Source organism: Pleurodeles waltl, chromosome 4_1 (genome assembly GCF_031143425.1).
Source record: "Pleurodeles waltl isolate 20211129_DDA chromosome 4_1, aPleWal1.hap1.20221129, whole genome shotgun sequence".
Taxonomy (NCBI): Eukaryota; Metazoa; Chordata; class Amphibia; order Caudata; family Salamandridae; genus Pleurodeles; species Pleurodeles waltl.
The window spans coordinates 389,913,376-389,932,179 of record NC_090442.1 but is presented as its reverse complement, the minus strand read 5'-3'; the positions used below and the strand labels follow the sequence as shown (position 1 = coordinate 389,932,179).

The 18,804-nt window shown below is 45.2% G+C and overlaps 1 protein-coding gene across 2 annotated transcripts in view; it reads left to right on the top strand.

The window, feature by feature from the left end:
• The window catches only part of DNAI7 (dynein axonemal intermediate chain 7), a 342,681-nt gene that overhangs the window by 56,753 nt on the left and 267,124 nt on the right, over positions 1 to 18,804 (top strand). For both annotated transcript variants that reach the window (XM_069228584.1, XM_069228583.1), the window contains exons 3-4: positions 12,720 to 12,811; positions 18,629 to 18,733. In XM_069228584.1, the coding sequence (XP_069084685.1) occupies positions 12,720 to 12,811; positions 18,629 to 18,733 (197 nt within the window). The remainder of the gene's footprint in view (positions 1 to 12,719; positions 12,812 to 18,628; positions 18,734 to 18,804) is intronic.

The window sequence follows — 18,804 nt, the reverse complement described above, 5'->3', positions numbered from 1 at the left end:
GAGAACACACTCGTGCACTAGGGGGACAGTATTTAGACGGGGCAGCAATTATGCTGGTTTTCAATAATCACTGTGCTCAAACCCACTGTTAGGTCATGGTGCAGAAATCTGAAATGGCTGTTGATCAAGAATCTGTGTGGCTTAAATGACAGAGACCAACTATGTAATCTCATTTGTCATTGGTAGCCAATCAGTGACACATGTAATGGGTAAGGCACATGATTGGGTGGGTTAAATCTTTCTGTGATACCAGACAGCCTCATTTTTTCCTAAAACAGCACATAGTCCACCCATTAGAATTGATATCAAAGTTCCACAAGTCTCCGCACACTCTCTGGCCCGCTTCCAAATAATCATGCTTTTAGGGGTGTTCATCATATGATTTGAGTATATAGCTACCTTATCTACGTACACGCCAAAAGCCTAAACCTGAATTTGAAAATGTTAAGTAACAACAGAGCGGACCCTAGTAAAGCAAAATGCCACCTATGCTAACTTGGACCAAGTCCAACAGAGCTCTTGTATATGAGAGTGAAGGTCGAATCTTCCAGATGCTAGCAGACACAGTGAGGAGCAAACCTGGGAGGAAACAAACAGGACACACAGATGGAGGTGGTCAGTGCGCGTTTTGCTGGATGCAGCCTGAGAACTGGAGCAGCTGCAAAGCTGGAGAATATTTTGGACTGATTTCACTCTGCATCCTACAGGCTAGCCTCCTTGCATAGCCAACTGGTGCCCACCCATCTGCAAGACCTTGATGACATTCAACGCTAGCTAGACTCTTTTTGGCCAACTGCCATAGGCTGAGGATTACTTGTGCAAAGCCATTTTCTGTAACTCTACCAGTTTGTGGGAACTTGCTAACAAGGGCCTAATTAGGGACTGTATACACGTGGAAGCCAATCTTATTACATTGGCATGAGAAAATGACCCTAATTTGTTTAGAGTTACATTTTGCTTTTGTATTTCTGCACTTTTGTATGCCGCTTATGGAATTTTAATCTGCCATTCTTAAATATTTTTTTAAAAATATTTTTCTAAGTGGACTTGGTGATTTGTCTAGCAATGCATGTATGAGAGTTGACATGCAAGGTGGAAGAAGACTGTCATTATTCAAAGGTACTAGTACACTGTCTTAGGTAACAGGCAGCCCTTGAGTGTTTGTTTAATGGATTTCAGTAAGTGGTGCCTGATGCTGCATCACTCAGTGTGTAAGAATTAGATGCAGAATTTTTAGCCACGCGTTCAGCTCTTTATTCTTCCGAGCTGTCATCATGTGTTTGCCCTGCTTGTAAAAACTAGACTATGGCACAAGAGAGTCAACATTATTGGACTGAGTGCAGTGTTCAACATTGAGGAGAATGGTGCACTCTCACTCAGTTGCTGAAACTCATCTTCAGGGGATAAGCAGCACTGAAGCAGAGACAAAATGCGGAGGAACTTACTTCTGCTGTAACCCTTGAGAGTAAGATACAAACTCAAGCAGACCAAGAATACAGCTGTGGGTATCCTAGCAGGTAGGGCAAAGAACCAAACAATGGGACGTAGGCTTGTTCTTGGGTTTGCCTCTAGTGAAAATGCACTTACTCAGACCCTATCAGATGAAAGAGGAGTGTGGCCCATCAAAATAAGGACACTTTGTAATACCAGAATGATAGCAGAAGTGGCAAAAAGAGAGTCCCATGCCTTGCCTTCAAACATACTACAAATGCAGGAGCTGAGTAATGCAAGGGAACAAATCAGCAGTGAGTGTGGAGAAAGAGGGAAGTGTAAGTGTACACTCCACACTTTGGCATAAAAGAGGTGTAAAGTCACTTTTTGCATTTAATGTCCTAAAATGTGAAAGAAGACATGTCTCGCTAAAAGTTTTCCAATGGCTCATAACATACGGTCGTTCCTGTCTTCTCTTTCCATTTTCTTATATAATTCCATTGTTGCAGCCTGATCATACAATTTAAATACAATTTCCTTAGTCCCGTCCATGGTAGTTAGCAGGTTTTCCAATTCAGTAGGCGGTCTAGTAGCAGCCATCTAGTGTCACAATTGTGGTTCTGAATCGTACGTTTTTCATGGACGGTCATAAATATAGAATATTGCCACCCACATGTGGGGACAGCGGAAAAGTCTTTTTTGTGAAAAAGTCAATCTGTAGCTGGAGGTAAGTACCTCAGTATCCATAATGTGATGATACCTCCCAAAATATTGACAGGCTACTTTCACTAAATTTTCTTGAGTAAAAAAAACGTCCTATTTTATAGCCATTAGACATACCAAACTGAAATCAGTGGACTACACTATCCAAAATTTCACTCATTGAAAGAGAAAATGAAGAAAAAGGTGCCTGTAAGGTCAAAAGTGCAGAAGCTGCAGATAACATACACTGTTCATTTAAAAAGTCAGCAGCTTTCCTTTACCATCATGCACTGCACAGGCATTTTGCCTCACAGCTCCAGTTTTTTCCAGCTCATGCTGAGAGGATCTCAAAACTTGTTCTGGGTTTTATTGTCAAATTTTCCTTGAGTTTCTTCTCCAGGATTGAAGATGTTTGATTTTCATTCAACATTTTTAACGTTTAACATGAACGTTTCCATCACCTTGTCATCTGAGAGTGATTTATTTAACTAAACATACCATGTCTCTTTATCAAAAGCCCCTCATGGGAAGGGATCAAAGCTTCTTCGTACCCTCATTCTTTGCCAAACATTCTGCAAAACACTGCATAAGTTGTCAAAAAACAAGAAGAGCGACTTTAAAAACAGGGAAGGAATTTGCAATTTGCAATAGGTACCATCAGCTCTTCCATTGGTTTCATCCCTTCCATCAAAGTTGAGGCTGATGCCATCAACACAATCATTAATTGCAAGACATTTAATGGTGGAACACTCAACGTCAAGAAAAGGTCTAGGAGGTCTGCTTCCATGTTGTCAAATAGCCATCGGACTAGCGCCTTCAAGGAGATCAATGTTGAGACTCTGCAGCTTCTGTGTTTTCTGTGGCGCAGCTTGATATGTACCCTGATAACAGGTCAACTCCACTACCTGTGACAAAATGGGTTATTCCTGTATGGGATATTGTGCATGAACTGTTTAAGCCATTAAATCCAAGGCCAAGACCTGCTGCTTTTCCCCATCCTCCAGTTCTAACCAGAACAGTCCAGTCACATTGCCCAGTGTGGTGTCAAGGGGCACTTCAGCGTTACCCATATCCCCAGATTTACCTCAATTAATTTCTCCAACACTCCTTACTCCAAAGAGAGGTAAATGAAAATCTCCTTCCATCTCACCATCTTTTTCTAGTAGTCATTCATCAGATTCCTACACATCGTACATTCTAACATCTCCGGCAGGATCACCCATGTGATCATCACCAGTGGATGACATTTTGACATTCCAAGACATTTTGGTTAGAGGAATCATGAAGTTAAACATTCAACTGCAGGTTTTATAATAATGTAGGGATTACAGTGTTTGCCCAGACCCTTATTACCGTTGGTCTCAGGTTTTTCGGAGTTAGCTGAAGAAAAGTTATTTACTGTAGTTACAGTAAACTCAGCAAGTCCACAGATTCCCAGGAAGTATAAACCTTCTGAGCAAGACCCAGTTAATTTAAGACAATGCCCTAGGACTTACTAGGTGATAGTCTCATATGTTAGAAAAAGACAAGCTTCTGTGCTGGAGACGTTGGACCCAGCAGGAAATGAAAGCAAAAGCCTTGGTGCAGTGGAAAGGAAAGGAAAGGAAAGTTTGTGGTACTGTAGCTGCATTTGGCGTTAATAGGTAGATAGGGTGAGCACTATGGGAGTCCCTTTCTGCCTTTGGCTTTGTGTTCAACTTCCTAAAGAGAGAAGGACTGTCTCCAATTAATCAGTCAATCATTGCAACAGTCAGCTTTACAAATCCAGCTGAAAATCAGGAATCTCCCCTTCACTGGAGCAGTCATCTGGTCCTCACACAGATGAGGAAATGTAATACATGAAAAAGAAAGCAGGAACTCCTAAAGCAGTGGAATTGATGAAGAAGAATAAGTTGTACCAATTCCAATACAGACAAAGGAATTCCAGATACCATCCAACGCAGGGCTATGTCCCCTCAATGGTCCTTCTGTCGTCATGGACAGGAATTCACAGTAGTCCCTATACCATCGTAGAGGCAGTCAAGGAAGAGGTCAAAAACAACAACAGCAGCATTCATATATGTTAAAATCATGCTTTCAATCTAAACATAGAAAATTCCACTCCCTCTGTTCTCAACTTTGTTGGGATGGATGGTCACAAATCATCTAGGAGAGTGGCGTTTGATAACCACAGAAAAAAAGGTCATGGAGATCATTCAGGAAGGCTACATCATCCAGTACAAAGCGCCTCCTCCATCAGTAACTTCAGGGCCAGAACCAAAACAACAATTGCTGCATTTAAGAAAGGAGACAAAAGCTCTGCTTCAAATAAACATGCAGTCGAAACAGTTCTCCATCTGAAAAAAGGAAAAGGAAACTATTGCCTGTCATTTTTGGTTCCCAAGAAAGGCCCCAAAGAGTAGTTCAAGTGGATCTTCAGTCTAAGACAGGCCAACAAGTGGATCAAGAAACAAACGTTCAAGATGCTAGGCCTGCCCCAGATATATGCACAGGAGTCTGTATGTGTTTAGTGGATCTACAAGATGCAAAGCACAGAATGTATATAATAACCAACAAAGGTGTAGGACATATGCCTTTTCTGCATGGCCACATCAGTTCTTTTTTTACCTTTTTCTGGACCTTATTTTTGCTGAACTCGGAACTCTGTGCACTTTACCTCTGCTAGATAGGAGTAAGGTGCCTGTCCTCCCTCTTTAAATACATTAAAATTAGCTTAAACCTGATTGGCAAATTATCTTTCATAAAAGACATATTATACGATGCAGAAATATGCCCCTGGCATGCAAAGTTAAATGCCACCTGTGGACTGCCACACCTATTGTGTCATCTACTACAGAGGCAGTGAAAACATGGCTTGAGGTCTATCCTGTGTAGCCTGACAGCAGCAGCTGTAACCCTGCTGCACATACCTGTCAAAATCACCCTTTACAATGAGAAAAAGGAAAATATGGTTTTATATTAAATTATTCACCCCTAAACACATCTTGCTGCCCACAAGGTATGGCGTATAATAATTATAAGTGGAACATGTATAACAGAGGAACTCGCATGTTCCCCCAGTTACTAGGGCTAAAACAACATTGTCACTGGTCAGATTGTAACTTTCACTGGCACATAGGAAAAGATTATACACTTTAATCTATAACGTTTAACCTGTACCAGATACAAACTCTATACAAAGACTTATTTTTATAGTAGAAATAATATGCAATATGATATGATAGTGTTAGAAATGGGGTCTTTGGTTGGAAGTCAGGTTACCCCTGTCCAAGCAAGGACCCTCACTATAGTCCGTGTAAAGGAGAGGCACACTTAGATAACCTCCACTCACCCCCTTGGTGGCTTGGCATGAGCAGGCAGGCTTACCTTCAGAAGCAATGTGTAAAGTATTTCTACCAACAAACACAGTAACTCAGTGAAAACACTACAAAATGATACAACACAGGTTTAGAAGAATAGATAGTATTTATCTAAGCAAAACAAGACCTAAATGACAAAAATCCAACATACACAAGTCAAGATATGAATTTACAAAAGAATAAGAGCCTCAATCCTTAGAAAACAGTGAGTATGCAGTTAACGCACAAAAGTACCTGGGTAGCATCAATAAAGCTGCACGGACGAGTGTGCATCTTAAAAGGCCAGCGATGCGTCGATTTCTCGTTAGCAAGTGAGAACGTGCATCATTCCTCCTCCAGGTGGGTTGGCATGCGTTGTTTCTTCTCTCCCGCAAGAGAGTGTGCGTTGATCCGGACGGGCACCTCGTGTCCTTGCAGGCTTTGCGTTGATTTTGTGCCCCCAGCGATGTTGTATTGAAAATCCGTTCACATGGCATCAGAAAGCCGCACTGTGTGGGGTTTGCGTCGTTATCAGCCTCCATTAGAGGCTGTTGTGCGTCATTTCTCCAGCCGCATTGCATCGATCTTTCAGCTGTGGTGCAGGTGGAGCATTGATTTCAGCTGTGAAGCCGGCGGCGCGTTGTTTATCAGGTGCGACAATGAAGGTGCGTAGAAAAATTTCCCTGCACAGCGGTCTGTGAGTGGATTTTCACTTCTTTTCTGCCAGCTTCACCTTTCAAGGGCCCAGGAACTACATAGGGCACCACTTGGCAGGGCAGGAGTCTCAGCAGAGAGTCCAGGTGCTGGCAGTGGAAGTCTTTGGTGACCCTGAGACTTCAACAACAGGAGGCAAGCTCAGTTCAAACCCTTGGAGATTCTTCTCAAGCAGGAATGCACAACAAAATCCAGTCTGTCCCTTTTCACAGGTAGAAGCAGCAACTGCAGGATAGCCCAACAAAGCACTGGCAGGGGTAGCACTTCTCCTCAGCTCTTCAGCTCTTCTCCTTGCCAGAGGCTCCTCTTGATTCCAGAAGTGATCTAATTTTCAGGGGTTTTGGGGCTCTTCCGATTCCCCCCCCTTTCTGCCTTTTGAAGTAGGCACACTTCAAGGAAAAGGCTCTCTTATTTGTAAGATCCTACCTTGCCCAGGCCCGAGATACACACCAGGGAGTTGGGGACTGCATTGTGTGAGTGCAGGCACAGCCCTTTCAAGTGTGAGTGACCACTCTTCCTCTCCCTCCCAGCACAGACGGCTCATCAGGATATGCAGGTCACACCCCAGCTCCCTTTGTGTCACTGTTTAGAGAGAAGTGCAAACAGCCCAACTGTCAAACTGACCCAGACAGGGAATCCACAAACAGGCAGAGTCACAGAATGGTTTAAGCAAGAAAATGCCTACTTTCTAAAAGTGGCATTTTCAAACATTCAATCTAAAAACCAACTTCACTGAAAAATGTATTTTTAAATTGTGAGTTCAGAGACCCCAAACTCCATATATCTATCTGCTCCCAAAGGGAATCTGCGCTTTAATAACATTTAAAGGCAGCCCCCAGGATAATCCATGAGAGAGATAGGCTTTGCAACAGTGAAAAATGAATTTGGCAGTATTTCACTGTCAGGACACGTAAAACTCATAAGTACATGTCCCACCTTTAACATACACTGCACCCTTCCCATGAGGCTACATAAGGCCTACCTTAGGGGTGCCTTACATGTAAGAAAAGGGAAGGTTTGAGCCCAGCAAGTGGGTACTCTTGCGAAGTCGAACTGCCAGTTTAAAACTGCACACACAGACACTGCAGTGGCAGGCCTGAGCCATGTCTACAGGGCTACTAATGTGGGTGGCACGACAAGTGCTGCAGGCCCACTAGTAGCATCTCATTTACAGGCCCTGGGCACCTCTAGTGCACTGTACTACGGACTTACTAGTAAATCAAATATGCCAATCATGGAAAGCCAATTACACATACTTTTTACATAGGAGCACCTGCACTTTAGCACTGGATAGCAGTGGTAAAGTGCCCAGAGTATCAAAAACAGCAAAAACAGAGTCCAGCACACATAAACAGCCTGGGAAACAGAGTCAAAACGTTTGGGGAGACCATGCCAAGTCTAACATGTGATTTTCCCCCCCCCCCCAGCTGAAAGTGGGGAGCACTTCTGGTTCAGAAATCGCAATTTTGGAAATGCAAAAAATTCACAGATATGGGCCAACAGGCCCATAGCTGCGAATGGGGCCGGTATCGCAATTTGCGATTCAGTAATAGCATTTGCGATTTTTAAGAAATCACTATTACCGATTCGCAAGTGTGATACATGGCACTTTGCGAGTCGGAAATAGCGATTTCCTAAAAATCGCTATTTCCGAATCGCAAAGGGCCGTGATGATACATCTGGCCCTTGGTGTTTTGACTTTATTACTCTTTCAGTGCTGCATAAATACTCCACACATTCTCTGCCTGCTCTGTGTCACAGCTACTATGGAGTTGAGCTCGAGTTTATTTAGTGACTTTGAGAGTTCACCCTGACAAGAAGTGTTATTATTCTTTCAGGTGGGCAGTCACCAACCCCAAATAATAATGCACTTTCTTATAATAGACCAGACCCTTTATCAGTATGGTGTTTTACTATTAAGACTGAAATCTGCTCTAAGGACATTCTCAAAATACATCGCTGTGGTCGCACCTTTCCACCAATGAAAAAAGATCTACATCTGTTTCTAACTGGACGACTGGTTAATAAAGACAGGTACAGCTGGACTCCAACACCATGGCCAGTTTATTGCATGGAGTACGTGGGAACCAGAGTTGTTGGGGAAAGTCCTGTTGATCACAAAAATGTACGAGTGTCTACCTCCTCAGGTCTTTGTTAAAGTCCTACACCAAAGGGATAACATTATTCTTGAACATACTGGTCAAAATGGATAATGTCTGAGAGGGGGGTGTGGCCAAGCCAGCGAGGAGGACTCCTCTCGCTAACTCTTCATCTACCATCCTGCACAATCAACAAACATCGGGATCAGAGACCCGGTATAATGGCGCAGAATAGTACCTAGCGACCACCACCTGTCTGCTAGTCAGCGCTGACCCCCTCCACAGCCGCTGATGGCTGCTGGCCACACTGCATATCTGGCCCTGCTGTCCAAGTACCCGGATGTTTCACGGCTCGTCTCGACTCACCAGGCTGCCTCTATTCTGACTGCGTGGGAGAACCACAACCATCACAGAGCCCCAGAATGAGTCCTAGATCCCTATGCTGTACTTCGGACCTGTCCCGCCACAATGGAGTCTAGCAATCGGTTCCCGCAAGGTGGGCCACACTCTGCACCCAACTGGGGCATGCGCTAAATGGCTGTCATGGGTCAGATAGAGGTTTCTGAAAGAGAAAAGACCCTGGCTACCTTACAGCCCCAGCCGCCGATCTGCGACCTACAGGACTGGGTCAAACATCTTGAAGACCATGCAGAAGATGCAGAAGGACGATCTAAAAAAAGTAAAGTGCAAATCTTTGGAGGGCATCGAAGGACAAGACCCTCTCACCTACCTGGAGACTTGGCTTAATACATCCACCGCACCAACAGATCTCACCCTCTTCTACTCCTTTGAGAGGGCACATCGGGTGCCAGCTCACCGCCCCCCCCAGGTGCACCCCATAATTGCTAAACTCTTACATTTCCAGGACTGCGGCACAGCCAAACAGGCAGGCCCACTACATATAGAAGACAAGACCATCATGCTATCCCTGGAGTACATATGCACTTACAACGACAACACTAATCCTTTGCAGTATTCAAATGCCACCTACGCCAGTTAAGGATCCAGTACTCATTACTATTCCTTGACCGCCTTAACGTAATCTCAAATTAGACTTCCACGTTCTTCACGGACCCTAAAGACGCCTGGGACTGGATGGACCAACACAATGGAGACCTCCCAATGACACAATCCGGATCTCCCCTGGACCTACCTCACCCACTGCCATTGCAAGAGAAGGGCGCGTGTGGAGATTGACCCCGTCCCTCCTTGACCCCATCCCCGGTCTTGAACAAATTATTGAAGCCAACCTGGGAACCACAGCAGTGACCACAGGTAATGAGAATGGCCCGCACATCTTTACATCTGTGGATGATTCCATCATCTCCGATGACACTCACCAAGACTCACAGACTCTCCCACTAGCGACCCAACAAACAGCAGATAAACACGTCTGATTGTCCTCCACCTAGTTCAGACGCTACATGGCTCTAACCTGCACTACGCACCCTTGCATTATCTTTACACTTTTACAGCTGTTCTTTTGACATGCCCAACAGAGTATACAAGCCACTGTGGATGCAGACACTAGTATGATCCTTGGCACATACTCACCCTCCACGGTCTCATCCCTCTTGGTACCCTTCCCCACCCCTACAGCTCCAGACACGACATACCTATCAGGGCCCACTGAGCGACCTATGTTTATTTGCTCATGCCACTCAGAGCAGGGTCCACAGTGACCCCACCCTAGCCTTGCTGGGTCTGACATGCCTCATCCCTCGTTAGACAGTGCACACTGGATGCCATGCTACAACTTTGGACTAGGTCACACCCCCTCATTACTCTATGGAATCACTTTTTAACTATGCTCAGTCTGAATGTACTACTGGTTGTGGTAGGCTCTTCATGTTGTTCCCCCGCCATGTTTTGCCCAGTTTACTTGCCCCTCAAACAACCCACCCCCACATTTAACTGCAGCAGGCAGACCTTACACACGTAGTGTGGCTTGGACTGGGCGGCCCAGGGGGTTGGGGGTTTCCCCAAGTCCTTCACTTCCATGTGCCTTTGGTGTTGCTCACTACCAACACCATGGCCCCCATCTCTGACATTAGATACCTCACCCTGAATGTGCAAGGAATGCACAAGGCCAAAAAACACTACGCAGTCTGCTTTTATGCCAAATGTCAACAGGCACACATAGTCCTCCTACAAGAATCCCATTTGATAGCCAAAGAACTGGGGCGATTACTTAAGCGTGCCACAAACCTACTAGGCATACGCACGAGGTGCCCTAATATGGGTCACACCAGGTGTCCCCTTTCAGGAAAAAGGCACCATTGTATACAAAGATGACAGATATGTACTTCTTGAGGTCCGTCTGGACAGCCAACCATACTCATAGGGAGCATCTAAGCCCCGAATGCAGAGCAGGGTACCTTCCAAGACGCTTTCTCTGCCAAACTAGTTCCCAAAACCGAGGTACCATGGATGCTCGGAGGCGACTATAACTGTATACTAGACCCAGACTTGGACGATCCCATACTTTACTAGCATAAAACCCCCCACCCCCCCATACTCTGGAGCTGGGTGCACCACTGGTCGGTAGTAGAGGCCTAGAAATGAAAGCACCCCAGAGCTAAACTCTACTCCTTCCACTCTATACCCCATAATTTATTTGTCCGGCTGCATTGTTTCCTCTGTTCCAACACCGTGGTACCCCTCATACATCACTCAGATTACCTCACTGGCAACATCTCAGATCGTTATGCCCACATGGTAAACCTGAGAAGGCTGCCGCTGCATCCTCCGACAGCTACATATCACTAACCTTCCCACTGCCTAAATGAGACAGTTTTCCGTGCAACGCAGGAGACTCATATCCGGCATTATTTTTCTGAAAACTATAATTCATGCATCACCAGAACCCTAGTTTGGGACACCTTCAAGGTGTTGACGAGGGGAGCCTGTATATGGGAGATCGTAAAACACTGGATAGGGAGATAGAAGAGACCAAACAACGTGAGCTGGAGAAAAGGGCAGAATTTGACCCTGCAGTTACCCCAGCCTACATTGAAGTGAAAACTACCTATACCCCTCTTCTCGAGTGCTTGCAACAGTTTAACTTCACGGCCTATGTGGTCAAGGTGCACAGAGAAGGGAATAAATCTGTCTGATCACTTGCCTGGCTAATCAGTCCGGAAGCCACTGCTGGCCCCAGACTGATGGCTGAGGCACAATAGTACGCTCCCAGGATGAGATGCTGTGGGAATTCCACACCTATTACTGCTCTTTTTACCAGACTCCTTCAGATGGCTCGCTCGGAGCAACACATGCCTTTTTGGCAGCGGTGACCCTCCCATACATTCCTGCTGCCATTAGAACGGCCTTGGATGCCCACAGCACAACACCAGAGGTGGCACAAGCAATCCACGATCTAGCTCATATCAAACCCCTGGACTCAAGAGACTCCAGCTGGAGTATTACCCTACTTTCTCCTCGCTATTAGCACCACGTCTCACTGAGATGAATGAAGCTGCCTGCCACGTTGGCAAACTTCCACATTCTCTTTGGGAGTTTCTCCAGGTTTCTATCCCTAAATTATAACAGGCCCATTGCCATTCTTAGGGCTGACTATAAAATCCTGTGAAAGATCCTCTCCAGTAGATACTTCCATGTCATCCCCGAATTAATACACACAGACCAGAATGGGTTTGTCCTGGCCCCGACTACCTCCCAGAACATACAGCGATTCTTTTACAAGCAGGACCAGCTCCAGGGCAGTTTACCAAATGCTGCCTGTATTATATGGGACCTGGAGAAAGCATTCAATATGATGTTGTGGGATTATCTTTTTCTTGTACTCATCTGTATGGGTTTCGAGAAGCGGCTACTCACATACACTGGGTTACTTTACACGAACCCATCTTCCCAGATCTGCCTGTGCTCTCTCCTCTCCTCCTTTTTATCAGTGAGTCGAGGAACCTGACAAGGGTGCCCGCTCCCCCCACTCTTCGTGCTGGTAATGGAGCCATTAGCTATTCGACTACGCAGAGAGGGCCGGATAAAGGGTAGACCCTCATCCAAGCTCAAACACTTTGAACCTTCCAACCATACAATAACCTCGCTCACTAGCTGAGGAGCATGCAACATTAAGGTAGTGGGGAGAATGCACAGCAAGAGACCACAACACATCTCCCCCTTATGAAAATAATGAAATATTCAACAGAGCAGAAAAAGGCAAAACACCCACATCAACCGTCCTTCAAGATTATGAGTACCACCCCATCAAAATAAATGGAAAATGTTAACAAACACTCTGTACTAAAACACAGTTAATCAATACCTCCCACAATTTCAGGGGCCACAACAGTTATTCACTACCATTGATGCTCTTTATGAGCAAACTCATTTAATTATGAGTGCATGGATGCTTTATCTATTTGAAGTCATTGTCTTTGCATTAAGTGATGCCATACTACTTTTTGCATCCTAGAGGAGGCTCACTTGCTTGCTGAGAAGTTAGAGGCTGAACGTCTGGAAAGGGAGCGGCTGGCTAAAGAAGAGAGAGAACGACTTGAAGCAAAGGTGCGTTTGCTTCTATCTAATCTTACACATTATCATGAGTATATTGTTTAGTGTAGCCACATCTATGCATAATAGTAACTGTAAAAATTAATGGGGGTGGAGGGATTCCCTGATCTCATAAACTACCTTTGAATTAAGAGAATCTCATTTAGGCTTTTACTGTTTGCAGTTGATAGGTGGAGATACTCACATTAAAACAATCATTGGCAAAGCCAGTATGTCTCACCCTTAAGATCTATTTACCTTGCCACTGTCTTTAAATCATGCAGTATAGAATTGACAAGGTAGTAGGCAGCATGGCTAAAATTTAAAAAGTATGAAAAATGAAAAAGGCTTGTTGAGGAAGCTACTTCATTTTGTTGACACATGCATGCTCTGTTAGTATCAGTGCCTACAAAAATACACAGGTGTATTTTTTTTATGGACAGATTCGAGATAGAAGTAGCGCAAAAGCACTTTTAAGGCAGACTAGTTGATACTCTGAAAAAATAATAAATGAAAAACAGACTGCAGGTGGGGCAGCAACAAGGATTGGGAGGGTGAGAAAGGGCAGCTGGGTGGGGTCTAGCATCTGGCAGTGGGCGGGGAAAAGCAGCACTTGAGGGAGAAAGCAATGTGGAAGGAGAAGCTCATGAGGACATCCGCAACATGGAGGAGCATAGTGAAACAGACGGGTGAGAGAGAGAGCATATAGGTTCCAGGCTGCACAGGGGCACAATTGGAAGTCTAATCCGAGCCAACCTCCAGATGACAGCTTGGACCCTGGTGTTAAATGCATAAGGAGTGTATATCACTACCAAAGGTAATGTCAATAAAATGTGATGGAGTAGTTGTGGCAAATGGATTCAGCAGACACTGAAAAGAGAAGGCAGCACCTCTCACGCCAAATGAAATGGAGAAAGAATGTATGAAACAAACCAACAGAATTTGTTGTCTCTACCTATGTACAGGCAAAGGATAGTAAAACAGTGCTGCAAACTATGTACACAGGCATTGTTTCCTCAGGATTTTACACAAATTTAGAGCCTGATTTAGATATTGGCAGAGGGGTTACTCCATCACAACGGTGACAGATATCCTGTCCACTTAAATATAAATCCTATTATATCAAATGGGATTTAGATTTTGATGAATGGGATATCCGCCAATATCTAAATCAGGCGCTTAGCAATTGATAATTCCTCAACAACAATCAACGGGCCAATAGAAATGTCAACAAACCGCATAAAGGGCCTAAGATCAGCAACAATGCATTCAAGATATGTGTTTTTTTATACAGTGTTAGACATGAGGTCTGTAGTTGGCAGTCAGTTTACGCCCTGTCGAAGTAGGAACCCTCACTCCAGTCAGGGTAAGGGAGTCACACTCATAAGATAACCCCTGCTCAGGCTTATCTCAGAGGCAATGCGTTACGTATTTGTACCAACATACAGTAACACAGTGAAAACACTATAAATGGACACCACACCAGTTTAGAAAATAGCTAAAATTTATCTAAGTAAAGCAAGACCAAAATAACAAAAATCCAACATACACAAGCAATGATATGAAATTTAAAAGATTATGGGCCAGATGTAGGAAACAGTTTGCACGCCGCTGTTTGCGACGTGCAAACTGCACTATGCAATGCACAAAATCAGTTTTGCGATTCAGTAACCTGGTTACCGAATCGCAAAACGGGTTTGCGAGTCGTAATTAGGAAGAGGAATACCCTTCCTAATTGTGAGTTGCAGTGCAATCCCAGATTGCTTTGTGACCGCGAACGTGGTCGCAAACCAGTCGCAGTTTGCACCCATTTGAAATGGGTAGTAACCCTTTCGCAAAAGGGAAGGGGTCCCCATGGGACCCCTTCCCCTTTGTGAATGGGACTGCAAACATTTTTTTCAGAGCAGGCAGTGGTCCTATGGACCACTGCCTGTTCTGAAAAAATGAAACAAAAACGTTTCATTTTTCGTTTTTGTAATGCATCTCGTTTTCCGTTAAGGAAAACGGGCTGCATTACAAAAAAAAAAAAAACTGCTTTATTAAAAAGCAGTCACAGACATGGTGGTCTGCTGTCTGCAGCAGGCCACCATCCCTTTGAAAGCCGCCACTCGCAAGGGGGTCGCAAATTGCGACCCACCTAATGAATATTAATGAGGTGGGCCTTTGCAACCCCCTTGCGAGTCGCAGTTGGTGTAAGGGACACCATCCTACATTCCAGTTTGCGACTCACAAATTGCGAGTCGCTCTGACTAGCAATTTGCAAGTCGCAAATTGGAATCTTCCTACATCTGGCCCTACGTCCCAATAAAGTGCTTAGAGATACACTGGTTCCAACTGGTGCTTTCACAGCGTCGTGACAGTCGTTCCCAACAGTCTGACACCTCTTGTGAGAGAGTGCGCTGCCGGTCACAGAGTCGCACGGACCCCAGGTACAGTACCCTAAAAATGAGGCAGAGTCAAAGACGTGGTACGGAGTCAGGGAGGTGAGGCGTCGCTGGAGCTGGTGTGGCGGCGGTTCTGTACTGCTACATAGGAGGTGAGGTGTAATTTCCTTACTGTTATGCACGGGAGGTGAGGTGTCTGCTCCTTACAGAGGCAGCGGAGGTGAGGTTGCGAGGTGTTGATTCTTTATGTTCCAGCAGCGTTGATGAGTCGAGCGGGTCAACACATGATGGGGCGACAGACGTTGTGATGTACGTGTGAGATATGTTTGTCAGCATGGGAGCTCCTGCGCTCCTCTTGTAGTAAATGCCCACGATGAATGGAGCAGATGCAACTGCACACCTACTGGGGTGAATACGGTAGTCCTATTGGTCCAATGAAAGGGAACATCCTCGTCGGGACCTCAGTGGAAAGATCCACTTCAAACTGCCACCAACCGGGTCCTGAGTTTATGTGAGTGCCCCATCAGGTATGGCGAACCGAGGGGTGGAAAAGCACACAGCAGAATCGGCCGGAGGACCTCACTGGGTTCCCCTACGTGGGAAGCAATTCAATGCAGCCGTCCACAGACACGCAGTGTGGCTGCCTTTACTGTACAGCTCATCCCTTCCCACTGCCAAGGAGTGCTCCTGGTCGAGGGGACCAATGTGGTCACTCACCCAGGCGGTGTCACGTCAACACGGAAACACAAGGTAACCAAGCGCAGCCGTCGTCGCTGCTCCGACTCCAGACAATGGGTGTCGGCTGGTCCCTGGGGGGCACTAACAGTTGAGCCCATTTTCTTGTGCTGAGATAGATGCGGCCGGCAGCCTCCCCTCCACTCTTCTTGCGTAAAGGAGAGGGGGTGGCGCACCGCTACAGGTACACAGTGCGCTTCCAGGTGCCAAAGGTGAAGCGCTCATCACATGCAGGGACCAGGGAGCCAGGAGCGCTCTACTAGCGTTCCACTCTGCCCCTGGAGGCACCACAGAGCTCCTCACATACTAGAAAATAAGACATCTAGACTCTCTTCTTATACTAGTTTGTGCAAAGGGACCAAAAAGTGGGATTAGAGCACTATCCAAGTACTGGTTAGGTGAACACATCGTTTCCTCTGTGCTGAGGCTGAAAGATTGAAACACTCCTCACGCTTCTGGTCAGTTGCCCACAGCGCTTAAAAAAAAACAAACAAAAAAAAAAACTATAGCACTTTCCAAGCGGCTAACCATAGAAGACAGCAGGGGGAAAGGAGGCACATCACCCAGCCCCTGGAGAACAACTGGGGGCACTCAGGTCTGGAGGACAAGCAGCAGGCCACCTTTTAGGGGTCATGGCACCAAGTGGCAGTCCTTCTTGTGACCTACCAGGCCACAGGTCAGCACATCAGCAGGACAGTTCCAATGGCAGTTCCTGGTAAGTCCTTGCAGCAGCATCTGGTGTCAGTGTCCACTCAGTGTCTAAACTTGTGGGGGGCAGCCCCTTGTACTTATACTCATTTTGCACAGTCTCCACAAAATTAGATTGGACAATACCACTAAGACATATGTTAGGGCATTTCCAATGCAATCCTATGAGAGAGGCAGCACTCACAGTAGTGAGGAACCAAATAGGCTGTTTGTCATTGTTAGGACATGTAGTACATAAAGACATATGTCCTACCTTTTACATACACAGCACTCTGCCCAGAGGGCTAGCTAGGGCCTACCATAGGGGTGATTTATATGTAGTAAAACCGGAGTTCCATGCCTGGCAAGTAGATTTAAATGCCAGTCCCTCTGGCAGTAAACTGTGCATGGAGGCTCTGCAGTGGCAGGCTTGGGACAGGTTTGAAAGGCTACTTTTGTGGGTTGCACACGCGGTGCTGCAGGCCCACTAGTAGCATTTAATTTACAGTCCCTGGGTATAGGGATACCACTGTACAAGGGACTTACAGGTAAATTAAACATGCCAATTAGGTGTATGCTAATCATACCAAGTTTAGAAGGGAGAGCACATACACTTTAGCACTGATCAACAGTGGTAAAGAGCTCAGAGTCCTAAATGCAACAAAAAGAGGTCAGAAAAATAGGTGGAGGAAGGCAAAAGGTTTGGAGATGACCCTGCAAAAAGGGTGTCATAGATTGTGTATAAGACTGTGAGCATTGACAAGAGTTGATAGTGAAATCCATTTTAGATTCCACATAAATGAGTCAACAAAAAATGATGGAGGGCTTTTGGGCAACTCTGTTGAGGTCGGTGCTAACCTGAGGGCCCACAATTTGTGTATCTCACGCCCCCCACTCCACCCTAACCCCGAATTAGGCTGTAGAGGGTTCAGTGTTCCTATGGGTCGGACTTTCCAGACCTCTTCCCGCATATAATTGTAGGCCTCTTCATGAGTACCCTCAGCACCTCTCCCTTTTTCTGTCTGATCTGCAAGAGAGGTGTACTGCTTTCTGGGTGCCACAAATCTCTTTACTCAGACTGATTTGAACCAGCTCAGGAAGGGTGTATGTTTTTTCCTCACACTCATATGAGCTGATCATAGGGAGTCTATGTGGTCTGATTGGAGGAGCCCCCAACGAAGGTGAACATTGCAGAAGAGCTTTATGATCAGCTCTGAATGGAAATACTGGTGCCCTCGATCAGGATATTGTTTCAATATCTCTTTAACCCAAGGCGGAGCTGTATACTCATGTTCCCTGAGTAGCACATTTCCATGTCTGTCCTGCTTTATCAAGCTTGGGAATAAGCTTGGATCCGAACTCAAAAAGAGCTGCTTTGTTTCATAGTGCCAAGAGGACTATTATCTGTGAAAGGAAACACTGCGCTGCGATTTTTCAGGAACAGTGCTTGCTTTTCAGAGAAGCAGAGCCCAGAGGCAGCAAGGATAACATAATTTAATACTACTCTTAATTAGTTGCAGAAATAAAATACCATCACAAAAAGAATTGGAGCCTATTCTCCCTCCTCTTGTCCTAGCACCCCCAATCCCTTACCTTTCTCCTTATATTAAAGGTCTGCAGGAGCACTTTAAATATTAATTTTACCGACTTTTACTTTGCTATTGTACTAATTTATGGAAATCAGTAAAAAGAAAACAGTTTCTGTACCAAGAAGCCTTGCTTGTAAAGTGAATAACTTTATCCTGGCCGGGCGATGGAACCCAATATTCATGCTTTACACTTTCCAGTAGGGGAGAAATGTTGTAAGAGCTAAAATTAAAACAAGCCCGCATAGCCATCCCTTAGAGGCCAGATCGTAGAAGGCAAAAAGTAAAGGAAATCCATAGTTCGGTCCAGGGCACAGAGAGATGCACAAGAGTCAGACAAATAAAATCTATCTATGCAGAGGTGGAGGATATCAGCACCAACTACTACAGACTACCTGTACTATTTTGCGACTTATCGTTGTGTTATTTGTTTTAAACAGGAACTAGAGCACAGAGAAGAAGAACTGGCAGAACTGCAGCTGCTTTCTGGGGACAAATTTTCTGCTGCAGAGAAATGGAAAAGTGAAATAAGAGCAAATGCTAAAGTATGTTTTTTATTTGTAAAAATATTATTTTAATTCTGTACAGAATGTTTTGGTATCAGAGCTTTAGAATA